We start from the raw sequence: 21,406 nt of genomic DNA on the forward strand, positions 1-21,406 counted from the left end.
AGAGTACGCCGAGCCGCGCAGCCTGCCTCCGTTCCCTCCGAGGCCGCTCCGAAATCAGAGCGGCCTCGGAGGGAACTTTCTTTCCGGCGCCCCCCATCATCCCTTTCCTTCTCCTAACTAACCCGCCCCCCCCAGCCCTAACTAATTCCCCCCCCCCACACCTTTATTGCAAAAGTTATGGCTGCCGGCACGCCATGTTCCGGTCCGGGGGCTGGTCCTGAGGCTGCGGCCACGCCCCCAGAATGCCCCTGGGTCGGAACCATGGCCATGGCCCTGCCCCCGGAATGCCCCGATGATGCGCCAGCCACGCCCCCCTGACACGCCCCCCCCCCCCAGGAAAGCCCTGGGACTTACATGCGTCCCGGTGCTTTGCGCGCACCGGCAGCCTGTGCAACAAAGGCTCAGCGCACGCAGGGGGAGCTTGGGGAAGGTTTTCGGGGGGTATGCGCATATCTTATGCGTGTACCCCTTTGAAAATCTGCTCCATAATTAATAGCTGGTGTGCCCAAAACAGCTTTAAAACAAGCAGGGTATGAACACAACAAATTTTGAAATAAATCGGTATCATTTAATAAGACCAATTCTAAATTTCGATGCAAAATTTCAAAGAATAACATTCCAGACCACATTCCTTCATCACTAAACTCTCCACCTCACCCTTAATAATAGCACCTATGTTTTCAGCAGCGTTCAGGTCTGGAGAATTCCCTGGTCAGACATTGTTACCCCAAAAATCAATGCCATTTTCTTTAAACAGCTGTTGCGCGGCATTGGCTCGCATGTATGGCGCCTTATCATATGTATATTTTAGGCACGATATTAGGAAGAGGAAGTACACACTTTCAATGCATTACAAATATTCACACATACTGAAATATGCGTGCATATGTTGGGGGGAGGATATACTCATATTTTGTAATCTGCACAGACCAGATACACGCAGAATGTAAAATATTATAGTGGGGTCTCCGCACTCCCATATATGCGCATATATGGGGCCACGCAGAAATTTATGAAAGATATCCTTTGTATGCTATCTCTTCTCTTCGACCAGATTTAATAGGCTTTATTTCTAATCCTGTAATTAAAAGAAATATGTATTTGTGCTATAGATCCAACAGTTTAACAGAATTACATGAGCAAACTACTTTGGCTGCATTTGTAAGCTTGACCTTTTCCCATTAACGAAAGGAAGTATATTTAGAAAATCTACAGCTATAAGCATACATCAGACTTAGTAACAAGGGGCAACTTGTAAAGGCCCAAATTAAGATCATTAGAGATGAACTGTAAACAGATTAGCTTTATATTAGTAAAAAAAAAAAAAAAAAGATTTTTTTCAGCTTATAATAGGGGATGAATAAAGGAAATTCACTCTTATCATTCTCTTCTATTCTTAAAAAAGTGAAAAGGGGGATTGACCACTCTAGAAGAATTATACCAATATAAATGATGTATGCAGATAAGGAGCATTTAGTCTACTCAGCCTGCCCAATTGTAAATTGTAACTGCTCTCACAGATCTACCACGACCTCTAGTGTCCTTCCTCCTCTGCCATCCCACTATGGTTATTTTATATCTGCGTCTCAAGCATGCTTGAGTTCTACCCTACTACTCGGCCTCCCAGCATGTCTCTTAAAACTATAACAGTTAACTACAAAATGCCTCAGCAAGACTTTTATTAGGAACAAGGAAATTTGATCACATCACTCCCTCGCTGATATCACTACGCCGGCTGCCAGTACAATCCCAAATCTATTATAAAGTATTAACGTTAATTTTCAAACTCATGCACTCCAGTAACACCGGTGTGATAGGCGCGACACTACAACCATGCACACCCCATTGAGCACTAAGATCTCAAAATAAAGGACTACTGAGTGTGCCAATGGTACGGAGTACACATCTGACGCAAGTAAGAGAGTGTGTGTCTTCCATAGCGGGTCCAAAGCTTTGGAGTTCTCTACCTGAGATATTAACGATACCAGAAAGAAAGAGACTTAAATGTGAGCGGAAAGGAAGGCTATTAAAAAATGCAGACAGCCTAACTTAAAAACATCAGAATGCAGAGAACTACAACAACAAGAAAGACAAAAGATAATAAAAGAATGAGTAATAAATTAATGAGAGAATGTAAGTACCTTAAGACGAAGTTCTGACAGTCATGTGAAAATTGTTAAATAATTCCTATAAAACTAGCCTGATGTGATAGACATTTAGTTAATTATATATTAGAACAACATAGTAGATTTATATTAACCCCTGCTGTGTTGATTTATAGTATGAATGTTATTTTAGTAAACCGCCGTGATCTTTATTTGGAACGACGGAATATAAAATGTCTAAATAAATAAATAAATAAATACCTCTATTTTGATTCCTACCAAATCAATGTCCCAGGTGTCCACCACCCTCTCACATTTCGTTTCATCTCTCCTCTCTTCAGCTGCATATAATGACCCCTTGTGCTGGGACATAGCAATGGAAAATACTATTTTCTGGCGCGTTCCATGAAGCCTGCTAGATATTTGCTGAACGGAGGGGCAATTTTCAATACCCCACATTGTGCGCTGAATACATGGACTATTTCAGCCTGCACGCACTGCACCGGTTTTCAGAAGGGAGCAACCCCGTTGAAAACAAGCAGGTGCAAAGTGCATGTGTTGAAAGCACCTCCCTAATTTTCCCGTCATCTGCACAGCTGGCCAAGAGGAGGGAAAACGGCACGGGCATTTCTAGAAATCCTGTGTACGTGCGCCGTTTTCGTCCCCCAACATAAACACGCACATAGGATCGCCTCCTTTTACCGAGGCCGCAAGTAAGCCTGCTGTGTAAGCCCTGTGTAATTTTAGCCGTATCTGAGGAGGGCAATTTTCAGTCGGGCCATTGGGCACAGGTATTTACCCAGGAGAGTGCCTTTGGAAATTACCCCTGGAATGTTTTTATCATGCCTCCCCTTTTTCTCTTCTAGAAATTACAGGCTCCATTTGCAGAGGATTTAGGTACCTAACTCTGAGAGTTAGGTTCCTAAATTGGCTCTCTTGAAAATGTACTAATGCTGATTCCCTAAATGTAGGCTCCTGGTTTTACTAGAATACTAAATTTAGGATGATGAAAAGTAGGCAGATACAGGGGACAGAGTTAGGGCAGGGAAATAAAGTTAAGATTAAGTAGTAATAGTAGAAGCACTGATTTTCAGCATTAGGCACTTAAATTTAGTATCCTAAATCTAAATGACTGAATAGCATATCTAACTTTAGGCCGCTAAATTTAGGTGAATATTCAGATGAAAACTTAGGCTCCTACGTTTACCTGAAAATAGGCACCTAACTTACCCCTAGATTTATCAAATTGCTATAAATGTAGAGGAAATAGCGCATGGTTAGGCTAACTACCCTGCTCCCTCATCACACAGGCAATTTCCACAAGGTAAAATAAATTTATCATCCCTGCTCTATTTTTTGCTTTGCACACTGATTAATAGTTTAGTTTCTAGTTTATTAAATTTTATACATTGAGAGAGAGAGAGAGACTCTGTATAGAGTACGTTTGTACACAAATCTGGTAACAAATTCCAGAGATTCATTGTGCGTCAAGTGAAAAAGAATTTTCTCCGATTAGTTTTAAATGTACCACATGCTAACTTCATGGAGTGCCCCCTAGTCCTTCTATTATCCAAAAAAGTAAATAACCAATTCACATTTACCCATTCTAGACCTCTCAAAAATTTAAAGGCCTCTATCATATCCCCCCTCCAGGCAGAACAGCCCTAACCTCTTTAGCCTTTGCTCTTAGGGAGCTGTTCCATCCCCTTTATCATTTTTTGGTCACCATTCTCTGTACCTTCTCCTGTGCAATTATATATTTTTTGAGATGCGGCGACCAGAATTGCACACAGTGCTCAAGGTGCGGTCTCACCATGTTCTTTTGTGAATGTGGTCTCCACAACTACATACAGTACTTAAGATGGAGTCTCACCAGAGATCTATATCAAGGTAATATTACATCCCTCTTCCCACTAGTGATACCCAGGCCTTTTGCCAGGCCAGTCCTGGTGCCCTTGGCAGTAAGGGGTTGGGGGTCAGCCTTGAGAGGAGTCATGTGTCCTTCAAATGACACAGCTGGTCCTCTGGAATCCCTCTCTGATGATGCAACCACAAGCTATGTGGTAACAGCTCTGAAGGTCTTCTGCCAACTACAGTGACAGCATAGCGTGTTGGCACCCTACCCACTAACAAGGCACGTTGGCACTCCCAGATATGGCATCCTGACAGGCCTGTTGATACTCTTTCTCCTGGATTGACGCATGCTATTAGCCTTTCCCACTACTTTGTCACACTCACTGGCTACATTCAGAACATCAGATAAAGACACACCTACCTCCCCACCACCACCAGACCCTTTCCTGTTTGGTTTCCAGCTCTTCCTTTCTCAAATAGTATGTACCCTTTGGATTTCTGCATCCCAAATACATGATATTCTTTTTTAATTAAATTATAGTAACCAAACCCTTGACCATTCTTCTTTTTTTTTTTAACAACAAATTGTTTATTGTTTTCAGAATAGATAAGCTTACAATCAATGTCATACATATTCATACATATCAATGTCTAAAATAAATATACCAACTGCCAATCTTATTTTGCCTGATGGAACGTTTGGAAAACAAAGCAGAAAACAGAAGAGAAAAAAAATAGTGCACAGGGACATTGTTTTTGTTTGGTTTTTTTGTAGAAGAGAACATAAGGAATGCCTGATAGGTCAGACCCATGAAGCCCAGTATCCTGTCTCCAACATTGACCAGTCCAGGTCACGTAGAAGTATCCAGAAAATCCTTGTGGGAAGCTCCATTCTCTGTTGCTCATTCCCAGAAGTGGTAATCCCAGGGTATCCACCAACCTTTCCATAAAGAAATATTTCCTGATGTTCCTGAGTCTATCCCCTTGGAGTTTCATAACATGATCTCTAGTTCTACAGTTTCTTTTCCATCTTTTCCTCACCAATGGCCCATAAAGGGGCATTATCACCTTTTTCCTGCTGCTTATGCCTCTCTCTATGCAGGCCAGCATCCCTTTGGCCTTAGAGCCAACTCCTTGCCACATTGCTTTGCTACCTCCAAATCAGACTATCACCTCGAGATCTCTCTTGTTTCATGCACATCAGTCTTTCACACCTCCCCCCCCCCCCCCCCCCCCCCCACTATCACATAGAGCTCCTTTGGATTACTGCACGACTCCTCAAGCTTTCTTAGATTGCTTCTCATTCTCTCTACTCCTTCAGGTGTGTCCACTCTGTTGCCGATCTTAGTGCCATCTGCAAAAAAAAAACAAACTTTAACTTCCAACAAGGAAACCAGCCCCAGAACTGATACTTGAGGCACTCTACTTATCACCCTACTCATCCTCAGAGCAAATTCCATTTTACTACCACTCGCTGGCATCAGTCTGTAATCCATTCCATCACCTTGGGACACACTCCCAGGCTTCTCATTTTTATCCTGAGCCTCCTATTTGGGACCATATCAAAGGTTTTGCTGAAATCCTGGTAAATAACATTGATTTCAGCAAAGGTTTTGATATGGTCCTGCATAGGAGGCTCATGAATAAAATGATAAACACTGATAAGTCCCTAAGAAAAATAAAATTAAAACTGAAAATTAAAGTCCCTACAGGTCCATCATTATTTCCCCATAAATGGGCGTCTCAGTTACCGTAGTTGCTTTAGAATTGCATCTTGCAAGGCATCCATTATCCCTTGAATTCTGGTTGATCCTGCCAGTGATGCTCTGCTACCTGTATCTTATAGATTTACAGTCCCTATTAACAGCTTCTGTTCTTTGCATGCTATCCTATCCTTACAATCAGTTATTTCTCTCCACGTAGAACTATTCCATTATAGAAATGTGTGAACAATTTGCAATCTAATGAGAACCAGGTGGATTTTAGCCTGGTTCAAGATTGCCAATGATTTGAAATTTTCCCCAGAACCACTGAGGAAATCTGTTGGAGCTCCCCAGTGTAGGAGAATAAAACCTAAAGCGAATCCACAGATCTAACAAAATCAGCTATGAATTATTCTTTTAGGTCCACAGCAGATTCTCAAGCCCACTTTAGATTTTCTTCGTAAAAGCTCATCTAGTCAATTGTTTATATTTTGAAAAAGTTTGCACACTTCTAATCCCATAATATTCTTGGTTCTTTTTCTGACTGGAGTAAGATATATATTAGTCCCCACTCACGTTCAGGTTCTCTTCCAAGCACAATATAAATAGGGATTGTCTGGACTCCCTTCCCCAATGGTCACCAAAATATTCATTAGTTGTCTCCGCAAGCCAGAAAATGTTACACAAAGAAGTAATAACACCTTGCTATAGGTTTCTGTGGGCTACGAGGACTTTAATCAAAATTCACAGTCTGCTTCAAAGCAGAGTTTCTCATTTATAGCAATTTGAAATTGGCCATTTAGTCTTAGCTCTTCTAAAGTTTCAGTAATAATGTTTCTTCCTTGTTCTTCGCTCAGCTGACACGCGTGTTGTATTGAGAAATAAAAAATAGCTGCCACTTCCATTTTAGAGGTGCACGCGTAATGATGGCGTCTTACAGTTGTAAAGCGTACTAGGATCATGTTTGGTATGAAATGTTTTATAGGAATCCTAGAATGTTTCAGTATTTGCAATATAACTATTAGCCTAATTACTTGCATCATGATTTTGAATCTGTAGTTCAGGGCATGTTCCTCCTTCTCTTAACAGATGTCATGGGTAATGATTCAGATGGACTGAATCAAATCACGGTGAACCTAGAAGATGTGGTAGGCCTGATTGACAAACTGAAGAGTAGTAAATCACCTGGACCGGATGGTATACACCCCAGAGTTCTGAAGGAACTAAAAAATGAAATTTCAGACCTATTAGTAAAAATTTGTAACTTATCATTAAAATCATCCATTGTACCTGAAGACTGGAGGATAGCAAATGTAACCCCAATATTTAAAAAGGGCTCCAGGGGCGATCCGGGAAACTACAGACCGGTTAGCCTGACTTCAGTGCCAGGAAAAATAGTGGAAAGTGTTCTAAACATCAAAATCACAGAACATATAGAAAGACATGGTTTAATGGAACAAAGTCAGCATGGCTTTACCCAGGGCAAGTCTTGCCTCACAAATCTGCTTCACTTTTTTGAAGGAGTTAATAAACATGTGGATAAAGGTGAACCGGTAGATATAGTATACTTGGATTTTCAGAAGGCGTTTGACAAAGTTCCTCATGAGAGGCTTCTAGGAAAAGTAAAAAGTCATGGGATAGGTGGCGATGTCCTTTCGTGGATTGCAAACTGGCTAAAAGACAGGAAACAGAGAGTAGGATTAAATGGGCAATTTTCTCAGTGGAAGGGAGTGGACAGTGGAGTGCCTCAGGGATCTGTATTGGGACCCTTACTGTTCAATATATTTATAAATGATCTGGAAAGAAATACGACGAGTGAGATAATCAAATTTGCAGATGACACAAAATTGTGCAGAGTAGTTAAATCACAAGCAGATTGTGATAAATTGCAGGAAGACCTTGTGAGACTGGAAAATTGGGCATCCAAATGGCAGATGAAATTTAATGTGGAAAAGTGCAAGGTGATGCATATAGGGAAAAATAACCCATGCTATAATTACACGATGTTGGGTTCCATATTAGGTGCTACAACCCAAGAAAGAGATCTAGGTGTCATAGTGGATAACACATTGAAATCGTCGGTTCAGTGTGCTGCGGCAGTCAAAAAAGCAAACAGAATGTTGGGAATTATTAGAAAAGGAATGATGAATAAAACGGAAAATGTCATAATGCCTCTGTATTGCTCCATGGTGAGACCGCACCTTGAATACTGTGTACAATTCTGGTCGCCGCATCTCAAAAAAGATATAATTGCGATGGAGAAGGTACAGAGAAGGGCTACCAAAATGATAAGGGGAATGGAACAACTCCCCTATGAGGAAAGACTAAAGAGATTAGGACTTTTCAGCTTGGAGAAGAGACGACTGAGGGGGGATATGATAGAGGTGTTTTAAAATCATGAGAGGTCTAGAACGGGTAGATGTGAATCGGTTATTTACTCTTTCAGATAGTAGAAGGACTAGGGGACACTCCATGAAGTTAGCATGGGGCACATTTAAAACTAATCGGAGAAAGTTCTTTTTTACTCAACGCACAATTAAACTCTGGAATTTGTTGCCAGAGAATGTGGTTCGTGCAGGTAGTATAGCTGTGTTTAAAAAAGGATTGGATAAGTTCTTGGAGGAGAAGTCCATTACCTGCTATTAGGTTCACTTAGAGAATAGCCACTGCCATTAGCAATGGTTACATGGAATAGACTTAGTTTTTGGGTACTTGCCAGGTTCTTATGGCCTGGATTGGCCACTGTTGGAAACAGGATGCTGGGCTTGATGGACCCTTGGTCTGACCCAGTATGGCATTTTCTTATGTTCTTATGTTCTTATATCAATTATCGTAGGAGTGCACAACAAATTCATCAGCCCTGGGGAAGATATCTATTTACTTTTGAAAGGGTTAGGTGGGTTTTTCCATCTAAAATACAGTGCCAACCTTTTAAAACTAGAAATCAATCCTTGGCAATTGAAATATTATAGTAAATAGTGGCAGATAAAAACTAGTTGCCCCGTTCAGTTATTCCTGCTCCGATTGCAAACGGTTGGCTTCCCCATATGATATCGTTCCTTATCCAAGTTGATTTTGTTGTCTTCCTCTTTGATTCTCTACCCTCTCAAGTAGACAAGCACATGTTCCCAGGCTTAATCCAACACCCAGAACGCTCTCCTCCTATGTACAGGGCTGGCAGGAGGAGTGGGCATACTAGATGATGGCCTAGGGCGCTGGAAGTGGGAGGAGCATTGGTGACACATGCAAGAGCGGCATTTTCAAATGTTGTGGAGGAGAGGTGAGAGCGGGCATGCGCAGAGTGGAGGTTTTCAGTCGTCGTTACTCACACGGTATGCATGCACGATAGGTGTTGCAGTCGGCGGGAATTGTGAGAGAGAAAGAGAGAGCACGTGATGCTATGACATCATTGCCTAGGGTGACAGTAGACCCTAGCACCAACCCTGCCTATGTCCTTTCCACTAGAGTATGTGTGACTAGCCTGGATTTTGTTTAGCATCCAGTTACTTTATGGATGCATTATGCACATTATTAACCATGTAAAATGTTGCTGTATAGAAGTTGCATGGCTATAGCTCATATTCCAGTTTTGATCATATGCGTTGCTGTTATGTTTCGCATTGTCTGTATTAAAAATATTTTTGCAGCACAGATTCTAAAAAGATGTAATTGTACTCCTTATCAACACAGCAAACTGCAGACATGACTATTCAACATATAAAACCACAGGGAAATTGCAGAATTGTAGGGATGATTCTGTAAATCACAAAAAAATGTATTTCATTGGGTTTATTTAGGTTGTTTTTATTAGAACAAGGACGCTTAAGTTTTTCAGTATTTAAAGTCATTTATTAAAAGGTGAATTTTAAAAGAGAGGTGCATGCACAAAGAGGCAGATGCGCATGTGCAAATAGCACATGTTGAAGGAAGTGTAATTGTAGAAACCTCACCCATACATGCGCAAGTACTGGTGCACAAATAAATGTGCTTTTGTAAAAAAAAAAACCAAAAAAACAAAGGTGGGCCAGGGAAAATCCTGGGAAGGGCTAAAGGGCCCAGAAATTCCTATTTTATAACCAGCAAAAGCGGCGCATGTACAGTTGTTACCTTTACATATACATACACCTGTTTTAAAGTATTATCAGAATAAAACTCTTTACAGTCAAATCCTGAAAAGGTGGGCGATCTTGGTAAACTGGGGGAATTCAGGCTGAAGAACCAGGGCAAACTGGTGAATTAACTGGTAAAACTAGTCATTTCCTTCACACGTGCATGTTATAAAATTGGAAGATTTACATGCGTCAAAGCAGACAAATGGTAAGGATATATGCAGTTTGCATCTCCTTTTGTAAATGTTTAAATTAGGAGCACAAACATATGCATATAACAGGTGTGCACTAATTATCCAGATAAGACTTTAAAAAAGCGCTAAGTAGCCAGATAAGTCTTCTAACACTGGTTATCCATCTATTTTTATTATCCAACTAGGTAGTGCTTTTCTTTTACTTATCCAGCTTTCTTAAAGATACTTACCCAGGTATTTGTCACCACTTAGCCAGATAACTGCTGATTATGTATGTTTTTAACTGTAAACCGCCTAAATTATAGGATATGGCGGTCTAAAAATAATTTTAAATAAATATATGTATATGGCTATGTTTAAAACACATGCCACATTTTTTAATAAGTGAACATATTGGGTAGACTTGTGTATTTTATATAGTGCGCAAGCATTTCCACACATGATGTAAAATTCATGTGCATACACGCGTGTCCATGGGTGTACTTGAGCATATTTTTAAGTTATCTCAGGATTTCATCAATTAAATATAACTGATTACATGCTACATATATAGCAAATACTTTAGTCGTTCTAAATAGTTATATGCAGTTATTTTACAGTTTCTAAAGAGGTATAACATATCAACCAACTAAAATTCCGCACAGATTTAATGCAGAGAAATTTCAGGCTATTTAATCCCTAAGATTAATGAGGAAGAGCAATTTCAGGCTATTTAATCCCTAAGAGTATTTAATCTTTCAGGCTATTTAATCCCTAAGACCTCAGACCTTAATGCATTTAGGAGTTAGTCTGTGTTTCTTACCAACCTGATCAGCAATCAGACAGTTGAAGCAGCTGGGCCTTTTCTGTCTGTTTGCAAAGCAGTCTCAGGTCAGAGTCTTTGGACACAGGAGAACAGGCAGGGATGCAGCAAGAGTCTGCGTTGTGATGATGTTGGTCCCTAGGGTGGTGGCTGGTGGTGGTGGCTGGCTGGTGAATCCTTTGTCCGGCTTACTTCACATTAGCCAGATGGGCATAGTCAGTGCATATAGAAGAGTGACAGGAGCAGGATTTGATCAGTTCATTATGTCTTTTTATTCTGATTTAAAAGTCGTACGTGCAGGTCTATATAATGAGCACACACCAAAAAGAATGTCTAGAGAAAAGAATGCACCAGTGAGAGTGTTGTTTCTACACATCCATGTGTTCAGAGATTAGGCAGGAGGCAGTGCCAAAGATGTTTTATACAACACAGGCAGATTCTGCAATGTCTGCATTTCTCATCCCTGAAGCATAGTCAAACCATCCGGAATCCTTTACTCTTTGATTCAGAGAGAAAGGGCTCCTTTAAAACACGCCTACAGAATGTTCATTGCCTATAGACTGTAAAATCATATTTCTGGAGAACAGTGATAAAATGAAAATAATGCAGTACATTTAATTGAAATCATAAAGTACAAATGATATTTTGTCTTAGAACATTAGAAGGAGATTAGCATGCATAGATGAAAAATGGTTAGAGGATTGTATAGCACACTGTTACATGCTGGCTGGCTTATAGACTCTGGCAGAGCCTCGGTGACTTCAATGGCTTTTCTTGGGGCCACTTCTATTGAAGACATTTGCAAAGCTGCTACATGGTCACACCTTTATGTCCCACTACTGACTGGACAGCTTGTCCCAAAGAGACAGTACTTTTGGACAAGCAGCTCTGCACAGCCTGTTCACCCAGTAGACTTCTCTCCACCTTGACTTACATTATTATTCCTCAGTGCATCTCGCAGCTTGGGACTCCCCATGTGTTGTAGCTAATTCATGCCTGCATGTCAACCAAGAAAGCAAGTTTGCCTTCTTGTAAACAGGGCTCTCTGTGGACAGCATAGAATAATTAGCCATACTTAATACCCGCCTTCCTGCCTGGAGAGTCAACTACTTCACTAAAGTTTAAGCTATAGAAGAGACTGAGAGGATCACGAGGCAGTGTGCATACTCTGGAACTCCTGTGCATTCTCAGTAAAATCTTTATTGAGCTCTGAGCGTTCACTCTGTCAGCACCATCTCATGACGCCACCCTATGCGTTATGGCCAATTCATCCTGCTGTCGATGGAGGATTCTGTTGCTCTCCACTTTTATAAAATACTTTTTTTTTTGGCTTTAATAGCCTCTTTCATCTCACCATTTAACCTTGCTGACCGTCATTTGGTCTTCCTTCAACCTTTTTTAATGTGTGGTATTTTTTAACAATTTCCATGCCTCATGCAGACTACTAATCTTTGTAATCTCTCCTTTCAATTCCTTCCTAGCTAACTTCATTTTATCATAGTCTCCTTTTTTAAAGTTAAATGCTTCTGTAGTAGATTTTTTAAATGTTATCCCTCTGATTATGTCAAATTTGACTTTAATATGGTTGCTATTACCAAGCGGCCCCAGCAGCATTTCCCTTTGCACCAGCTCCTGTGATCCACTAATGTAGCTTCCTCTCTGGTCTGTTCCAATACTAAGAGCTCCATGAAGCAGTTACTTATGGTGTCCAGAAACTTTGCTTCCCTAGCATGCCCCGATGAGACATACACCCATCAATCGTGGAATATTTGAAATCTCCCATTAGTATTGTATTGCCAGTTGTATTAGGCGTTCTAATTTCTGTTAGCATTTCACAATTTGCTGCCTCATACTAGTCAAGCAAATAGTAGAATACTCCCACTTCTATATTTTTCCCTTTCACACACATTTCTATCCAAATGGATTCCAGAGTGCAGTTTGTATCCTGCAGAATTTTTTTTTATCCTGATTGACTCCATAACTTCATTAATAAATAGTGATACCCCACATCCAGTTTGATCTTCCCTGTCATTTCAATAGATTTTATACCCTGATGTCATTGTGTCCTATTGGTTATCCTTTTTTTTTTTCATCTGCATCTTCAGTTATTACAATGCATTCTAGAAACATAGAAACATGATGGGGGAAAAAGACTGTATGGCCTGAATTCTCTGGCCATCCACACCAGATACTCAGCTCTACAAACCCTACCATTCCCTGGAGATCACAGGTGCTTGTCACCCTGCTTTCTTGAAAGCCCGGGTCATTGTAACTCACCGATCTTATTTTTTAGACTGGTGGCATTTGCAGGGACAACTACATTTTATGTTTCTTGTTCCTACCAACCTCTTGCTTGTTACTAGCAGTTAATTCAAGTAATTTGGGTGCTTTTATATTTTTTCAGCTCAGGTGGGTTCAGTAAAAGAGCAGCCTCAGTTTTGATCATTCTTTCCCTATCAGGATAGTCTGAATTTTTGATTTATCAGTATCCTTAGAAGATAACTCACACTGAGCTTTGTGCTCTTCAGCAGCTGTCAACTTTCCCTCATCGTCTGTTTAAAAGCTGTTCTATCTCTTAATTTATTTTTTAGCACCCACAGCCTGGTTCTCTCCTGGTTAAGGTGGAGCCCATCCTGTCAGACTAGGAGCCCCTCCCTCTACCATCCTCTCATCCACATATTGACTCTCTGGAGTTCTGCCTGCATCTGAGGTACTGCCCATGGATTTCCACCCTAGTGGTTCTGGATTTTAATCTCCTCCCTGAAAGTTTTAATTTGGCTCTTAGTGTTATGGGAATTATCAAATTTGAGCAGAATTTATTGCTTTTATAAAGACTGATATCGGGGGACAAATGGGTATCCAAGTTATTTCAAGGTTGTATGGACTTATGGGTTTCAGAAACGTATGGTACAAATCATGGGGAGACTGCCTCATCTGAATTGTTGTATCCAGTTCTGGAGCCTCTACAGCCAAAAGAATGTAGCCAGGATAGAGGCGATCCCAGAGAAGTACAAAAATGATGCAGTGAGGTTAGATTTAAGGACCGTCCCTGAAGAGAGAAGGGAGAGACATTCAAATATTTCAATGCACAAGAAGCAAATTTGTTGGGTGGGAAGGGTTCTGGTGCAAGAAATCATAATATGAAGTTGGAAGAGAACAGAAGCTATTTCATTTGGAAAAAAAAAAAATAAGGGTAATGGATGCATGGAACAGTCTCCTAGTGGAGAGGGGGGGAGGAATAAAACCAAAATAATTCAAGACAGCATGGAACAAGTGCAGAGAACTATTGGTGATAGGGAAGTGAAGGTAAACTTGGAAATCGGGCAGAGTCTGCACCAGTGAGGTAGATAGTTAGCATGGGCAAACTAGATGATGCTCGCAGCCTGCCATCATAGTTCTGTGCTTGTAGCAATCTGAGCTAATAGCTGAAGCCATAGGCTAGTGATCTGCCCAAGCTGCTTTGATTTGGCAGCTACACTCTGTGCCTTTATGATAGATACCACCAGCCTCTGTAAGATCTGTTCTCCTCGTTGACCTTCAGGCACAGATCATTGATCAGACACTTCATGTTCCAGTTCCAAAGATGTGTTTCCAGCCTACAAAGACATTTTTTAACAAGCAGAAATATAGCTAGGAAGAAAAATCTTACCAGGTCTTTCGTAAAACTCTCGGCAGATGGAGACTTTTTATTGCTGGTTTTTGAACTACATATGCTTTTCACCTATTGATGCCCAAATTATTAATACCATATATAGAATTTGGGCTCTACCATAAAAAGAGAAAACTGACTGTAATGAAAGGTAATGTAAAATTAATATAAGAAAGAAACAGGATCCTTATTAAGTGTTTGATATTTCTAGGTCCAAACAGTATTAGCGAGGACGTGATGTAAAGAAGTGGCCAAGCAAAACTGTAGTTAATCATATATTCTGCTGTAAATATGTCTAATGTATTTTGTCTTCAGAGTGCTGTATGCTCTCTTTGTTAATGTGTTGTATAATTTATGACTTTGCTCACTTCGATGTATCATATGGCATGTACCTGTACCATGGCTATTCAGACAACTGATTGAGGTGAAAGCCTGATTATCTGTAGTAAGGGAAATAAATATAAATCCAAGTTGGATGAATTTTTGTTGAGAAATAATTTGCTGGAAAATGTTTATGGGTATATTACCGACCTTTTTATCATGGAAATGGTACATCTGTCTAGGTGTCCTGCCAAAACCGTGATCTATGCTAGCGCATTATCAGCAAATAAGTCTGAACTTTCTCAGTAGTTCTGTGTAGGTTAATTATAAACCATTAATGCTTCTTTAAGATTGCGTGTCCCAACCCAGACCTGGGGGCATACCTAACCAGTCTTGTTGTCAGGATATCTGCAGAGAGTATGCATGAGGTACAGTATATTTTAACACATTGGAGAACCAGTGTATGCAAACACATCTTGCATATTCGTTATGGATATCCTGTAGTATTTGACAAGGAGCTGTGGACCCTTTGCCCGAGGGGGAGTTGACACTACCTGAGGGAGTGGACTCCCACAGGTCCCCACCGTCGGGAGGCGAGGCCGAGCTGAAGCAAGGGCCGGCTGGACTGAGGTGGGCCCTTGGGAAGATAAAGACGTCGCCGAAGTTCAGTCCTAGGTCAGAAGCCAGAGGATCGCCAATCGCCAGTCCGAGGTCAGGAGCCAGTTATCCGTCCAGAAGCTGAGGAAGAGCAGCAGGAACAGGACTCGGAAGGGCGGGCAGGCAGGGGCAGGACTCGGGGAGGCAGGAGCAAGAGCACAATGAAGCACAGACAACTCACAGAAGCGAGCAGACTCGTTGTCAAGTCAGAGAATGGAAGAAGGAGGCTCCTATTAATAGTCCCTGAGCCCTGACGTCATCCGGCAGCTGAAATAGTTTAAGATGATGTTGGCCCTTTAAGAGAGAGCCGGGGGGGTCACAGCCGCGCGCCTAGGGAAGGAGGCAGCTGAAGCAGGAAGTGCTGTGCGGCTCGATGCCGCGAAGAGGATGTCGAGAGCCATTGCTCCCCCCCGTGGAGAGCGGAAGGAAGTCATCCGCTGGGGTAGCCAGGCAGGAAGAGGTCAGCAGCCTGCTGCTGCGGGAATGCCAGTGGTGGTCCCGACGCCATGGATGGAGGTAGGGGGGGCCAGCCGTGGCCGCCCGTGGCTGGAAATCCTAACATATCCTGAAAATCAGACTGGTTAGGCATGCCTTCAGGACAGAGTTAGAAAATAGTGGTCTAATACATTACTATAAATCATTAGTTTTCAAATCCATGTCTTCAGAACTCCCAAAATAGGTTTGGTTTTCAAGGTAACAAAATATGTGACTGCACCTATATCATGAATATCCATTTGTGGATATCTTGAAAGCATTGGTTTTTGGGAACTACTGCTGCGGCTGTAATTTGTCATAAAGAGGGTAGTTTTCAAAGGAACGTCTGCGAGTGAAGTAGTGCTTTTCCTGCAGAAATGACCCTTGAGAAAATTGTGTGACCGATGCACATACAAAATTACGAGAATACACGTTGCATGCATGTCCTTCTATGCACATAGGAAGAGGCAATCCAGGGGATGGAGTTGGAATCTGGACAGGGTGTGCAATACTTTTTATTTTAAAATGAATGGGCATAGATTCTCTTGACAAAACCATGTGCACCAAATAGGTGTAATTGTGTGCGCGCAGTTCTAGCAGTTTAAAGCAGACTTACACACACATGTTAGATTTGAATCCTGGTGTAACTTGGGCACGTAATGGCTGGGTAACTTACGCTGCGATGTTACAAAATTCCCCCCATGCTCGTGGGACTACTGCTTCTCAACACCAGTCCTTTTTTCCCCCCCAACCAAATCTGGTTTCATGAGATCTGTGATGAATATGCAGGAAGTTTATTTGCATAAATGTAATCGAAGAACCAGGCTGATTTACATTTGTGGGTTATCTTGAAAGATAGAGATATGTGGACCACAAGGAGTAGAGTTAAAGCATCACTTTCCTGCATTGTAATGGTCCTCTCTCCTATGGCTTGGCCTATTTGAATTTGCCGCTATGACTAGAGTCAACACTTCATCTTTTCTTTTAGGTTTTTTTTCGTGCAAACAAGTTGCCACAGTGATTATCATAGCAGGAAACTACTGCACAGCTGTGCTTTCTGGAGCATGAAGGCGTGACTTGTCATTCATATTCGCTAATAGAAGTTCCATTTAAAAAAAGCCTACGGAATATTCAGAGCTGATGGCATCTGCTGTGTATTAGGCTTCATGTTTTTGTTCTCTGAAATTAGCAGCCAAAAACTTCCACCTCTTTCAACCAGGCACCCGGTGTGGCAAGGCCTGATGCCATTGACACAATAACAAAAAAAAAACCCCAAGAAAATATTGCCCTGTTTTACAGATGGTATGTGCGGTGGCACTCAATTCTGAAGACCAGTTTTGGCATATGCAGTAGCCAAAGGAGAAGACTGACTATAAAGCACATGCATCGTCCTTGTGTTTTTATATTTTCTCTTGCAACATAATTTCATATAAGGAGGCTGATGTACTAAACTGCAATAATTTGGGCCATTTTTGTGCTTTAATTATCTCGTGCTAATGGCCAATGGTAATCATATGCAAATATTGGGTGTGAAAGTTAGAACACTAATGCTAACATTAATGCAAATAAACGTAACTGTGCCACCGAGAGGTGGGTTAAGTTTCTTGCAGTAATGGATATACTTTTGCATTCACACATTTTAACGCACGATATTTAACTATGCGTTCATCGGTAGTGAGCTGATTTGCATAGTTATGTACCTGTTTTGCATAGCTTTCACACTGAAGTCTGCCATATCTAAATAGCATGTGACTTATCCAGCTAACTTACAAGGGATATTCAGTAGCAAGGCCATACTGCTGACTATCCCCATAAAAATTGCTAGTTAGTGATGTCTTATCCGGCTAACTTTACACCTACTATTGAGCAGGTCTAACTTATCCAGTTAATTTAACCAGATAAATCCGAATATTGGCACTTATCCAGCTAAGACCTAGATTTATCATTTTGCTAAATTTATAGCAAGCATAGCACCCGCATTGTTAAAAAAGGGGGTGTGGCTAGGCAAATTTCTTATCTGAAGGTATTTACCATGAATTGCAATCTCAGTTCGCGCTATTGCCGCAATTTGTGGTACCGGCCGAAAATATTTTTATCGCATTTTGTGTTGAGAGACAGAGAGGGACTAGGTAGAGAGTACAGTCAACAAATCTACTTTTATTTTAACTTTCAGCACTCCTAATGACACCAAATCTTCACAGGTGTGTACTGTGCTGTATGTACCTGTAACTGTGTATCTTAAACTGCCCCCCCCCAAACCTTCCCCGCCCCTCACTTCGAGTTTAAAGTTTCCCCTGTTACACTGATATAAATAGTAAACTGACTCATCTCTCTCTCTCTCTCTCTCTCTCTCATCACAGCCAGATTTCGTGCAGCACTGCATACATCTGATGTACGCTGTACACATCATGAGGATAATAAAGTTTCAATTTAAATTGAAAAAAAAAACCAAGATGCTATTATTTTGTCAGCAAAGTTCTTGATTCCTAGAAGCCTCCAACATGGGAACCCCTCCCCAGGCAGCAGCCCATGTGCTTTAAATCAAACCATTTGTGATTTATACTTTTAATTTTTGTTTGTTTAACTTTCAGAATCCAAAACTCATTAAAATCAAGTATTTAAACAAAACTGGCAATCAAAAATGTAATTAGTGAGTATTAAATACTGGATTAATCAATTGAAGCCTTTGATAAAAGTTTAATGGAGCCATTAAGACTTTGAGTTGTTGTACATGATTTGCCTCTTAAAATGTGATTTTCAAAACATTTCTTTCCAGGACCTTTATAGAGCTTATAATTCTTGAATAAGACTGGCATGGGCAGATTAGATGTGCTGAGCTTTTGTGTGTCCAGTATCTATGCCCATTGCCTCTCCCTGAAAATGCTTTGCTGTAACCTCATTTTAAAGGGCTTCAGATGTAATCTTAGAAGCCTGGTTGCATTGGTGGTGCCTCATTAGTGAAAATTGGAATGAGTTGTACCTGGAGTTGTACTTTATCATTACTGGCAGATTAAAGTAGCGTTATTGATGTATTGTGCTTCACAGATGGGAACAGAGCAGATACACCCAGGCGCCTAGCACAAAAATATGAATGAATGTTATTGAAAAATGTCAAAGCTAATTTAAGATATTAGTCTGAACAGGATGGAACACAGTCATAGTGGTGTTGCTGTGGTGCTGTTGGGATGTGAACATTTCCCCTGATTATCTATAAAAGCTTTTTTGGGGGTGTTTTATGCAGTGTTGTTGTTCTACATGTGAAGTATTTTGAGTTCTTCTCAAATTAATGACACTGTTCCACCATTCAATATGTATATTTTATATAATTTGGATCCACTGGTCGGTTCTATGTCCTCACAAGAGAACACGACTATGGACCTTTCTCAGATTTGGCCTTTGACAGTTGTCAAGGGCATGAGAAGAAGAATTGTTTTGTCCCATCCCCTTCTTATCCTTATACCCAGCTCTTCTGATGTCTTTGTCGGCTGTTGGGTCAATCCTGAAAAGGGCCCATGGTTGTGATACCACAGGCAGCAGCAAAGTTTGCAGTAGAATTCTCAGATTTGTAGAATTCTGTCAGGGCTATGACAAGAATATGTCTGCTATTGATAGCCATTAATCTAACCTGTGGGGTTTTTTTGTCCTTTTTATAGGGAGGTCCAATCCAGAACAGGAAATCCAAGCGCTGCCTGGAGTTACAGGAGAACAGTGACAATGAATTTGGGTTTCAGCTGGTGCTTCAGAAATGCACTGGTCAGCACTGGAGCATGACCAATATCTTGAAGAGCTAGCATCATAACAGATTCCAGGCCAATCCGTCACTTGAGCTTTATGCTACTATGTAGCAAATATCGCAATGTTGCCTGCTGTATGGATTTTTTGCGGGTCTTTTTTTAATTATTATTAATGAGTATGGACGATCAGGTTTGTGGGCTAAAATTTTTTTTTTCACGATAAATTTTCATGGGGGTTTCTAGAAAGATGCTGAATGATGGGTGAAAGTAAAATATCTTAAACTATTTTGCAAATGTAAATAAGGAACAAATGGAAAATATTTATAACTGAGACAATAAAAATTTTATTGATTAAAAAAATGCTTGCATTGATTTCACAGTAGAGGAGTAATTGGAGAAAAAAAATCAAGTGCACCAGAATGTTGGCAGAAGGTTTACTTATTTATAACAGGTCTGTTGGTTATTAAAAAGGTTATTTAATGAAGAAGGAGCAGCCATAACTTGATATTATTTCATGTTAATCTAAAAATCTTAGTACTATTTAAGTCCAGGAGGAAAGGGGTCATGCTGTTCTAAATTCAAAGGATGCATTATTGCCGCAATGGCAGCAGTTTTACCAGTATTAACGATGCAACCTGGAATTCAGCTCCTGTTCCCGATGGCTGAATAAAGCACTGCCTGAGTTAATATCATATAATTAGTTGTTAAGTTGGGCTGTAAGCATAATCGCATTCATAACCTGCCGGCTATAACACTTACGAGACTGAAACAGAACAGGATGGAAATTGTGCAGGAAACTTTCAAAGAATGAAAATCATTTTGATTTTTGGTGCACCATCATTGGGGTCATGTTATGTCCTTTTCGATTTATAAAAGTTATTTGTAAAAGTTTGATTTATTTAAAGTTAATCCGCATTTCAAATTGTAAGCGTTGCATCTAGACATAGAAACATAGAAATGACGGCAGAAGAAGACCAAATGGCCCATCAAGTCTGCCCAGCAAGCTTCACACACTTTTTTCTCTCATACTTATCTGTTTCTCTTAGCTCTTGGTTCTATTTCCTTTCCACCCCCACCATTAATGTAGAAAGCAGTGATGGAGCTGCATCCAAGTGAATATCTAGCTGATAAGTTAGGGGTAGTAGGGGTAGTAACCGCCGCAATAAGCAAGCTACACCCATGCTTATTTGTTTTACTCAGACTATGTTATACAGCCCTTATTGGTTGTTTATCTTCTCCCCTACCGTTGAAGCAGGGAGCTATGCTGGATATGCTTGAGGTATCAGTTTATTCTTCTCCCATGCTGTTGAAGCAGAGAGCCATGCTGGATATGCATCGAAAGTGAAGTATCAGGCACATTTGGTTTGGGGTAGTAACCGCCGTAACAAGCCAGCTACTCCCCGCTTTGTGAGTGTGAACCCTTTTTTCTTCTCCCCTGCCGTTGAAGCAGGGAGCTATGCTGGATATGCGTGAAGTATCAGTTTTTTCTTCTCCCCTGCCGTTGAAGCAGAGAACTATGCTGTATATGCATAGAAATAGAAGTAACAGGCTTATTAGACAACTTTCAGTTTAAGAATTTTTATATTACTTTTCTTACAAGTTGGACTATATTTATTAATTTGTCCATGTCTCTATAGGCAAAAGATAAAAGCATGGTCATAATAAATCAAGATCTAATAATTCTATGCCATGCACCAGTCTTTCAGATTTATTTTAACACCTTTATTAGGGTGTCCCTGATAAAGGTGATCAACTGACCAGTCTGGCTTTCAGGATATTTGGAATGAATATGCATGAATCATGT

General features: G+C 40.7%; 1 protein-coding gene across 2 annotated transcripts in view; it reads left to right on the plus strand.

Annotated features, from left to right (window-relative positions):
- The window catches only part of GALNT18 (polypeptide N-acetylgalactosaminyltransferase 18), a 389,972-nt gene extending 370,016 nt beyond the window's left edge, over positions 1-19,956 (plus strand). Inside the window, exons 11-12 of one of the 2 annotated variants that reach the window (XM_029582567.1) lie at positions 18,460-18,518; positions 19,522-19,657. In XM_029582567.1, coding sequence (XP_029438427.1) covers positions 18,460-18,518; position 19,522 — 60 coding nt within the window. In that variant the 3' untranslated portion in view covers positions 19,523-19,657. Of the gene's footprint in view, positions 1-18,459; positions 18,519-19,521 lie in introns of both variants that reach the window. The other variant, XM_029582566.1, reaches the window with a different exon arrangement.
- Positions 19,957-21,406: the final 1,450 nt, after the last annotated feature.

The sequence above is a fragment of the Rhinatrema bivittatum genome, chromosome 17 (assembly GCF_901001135.1).
Source record: "Rhinatrema bivittatum chromosome 17, aRhiBiv1.1, whole genome shotgun sequence".
NCBI classification, from domain to species: Eukaryota; Metazoa; Chordata; class Amphibia; order Gymnophiona; family Rhinatrematidae; genus Rhinatrema; species Rhinatrema bivittatum.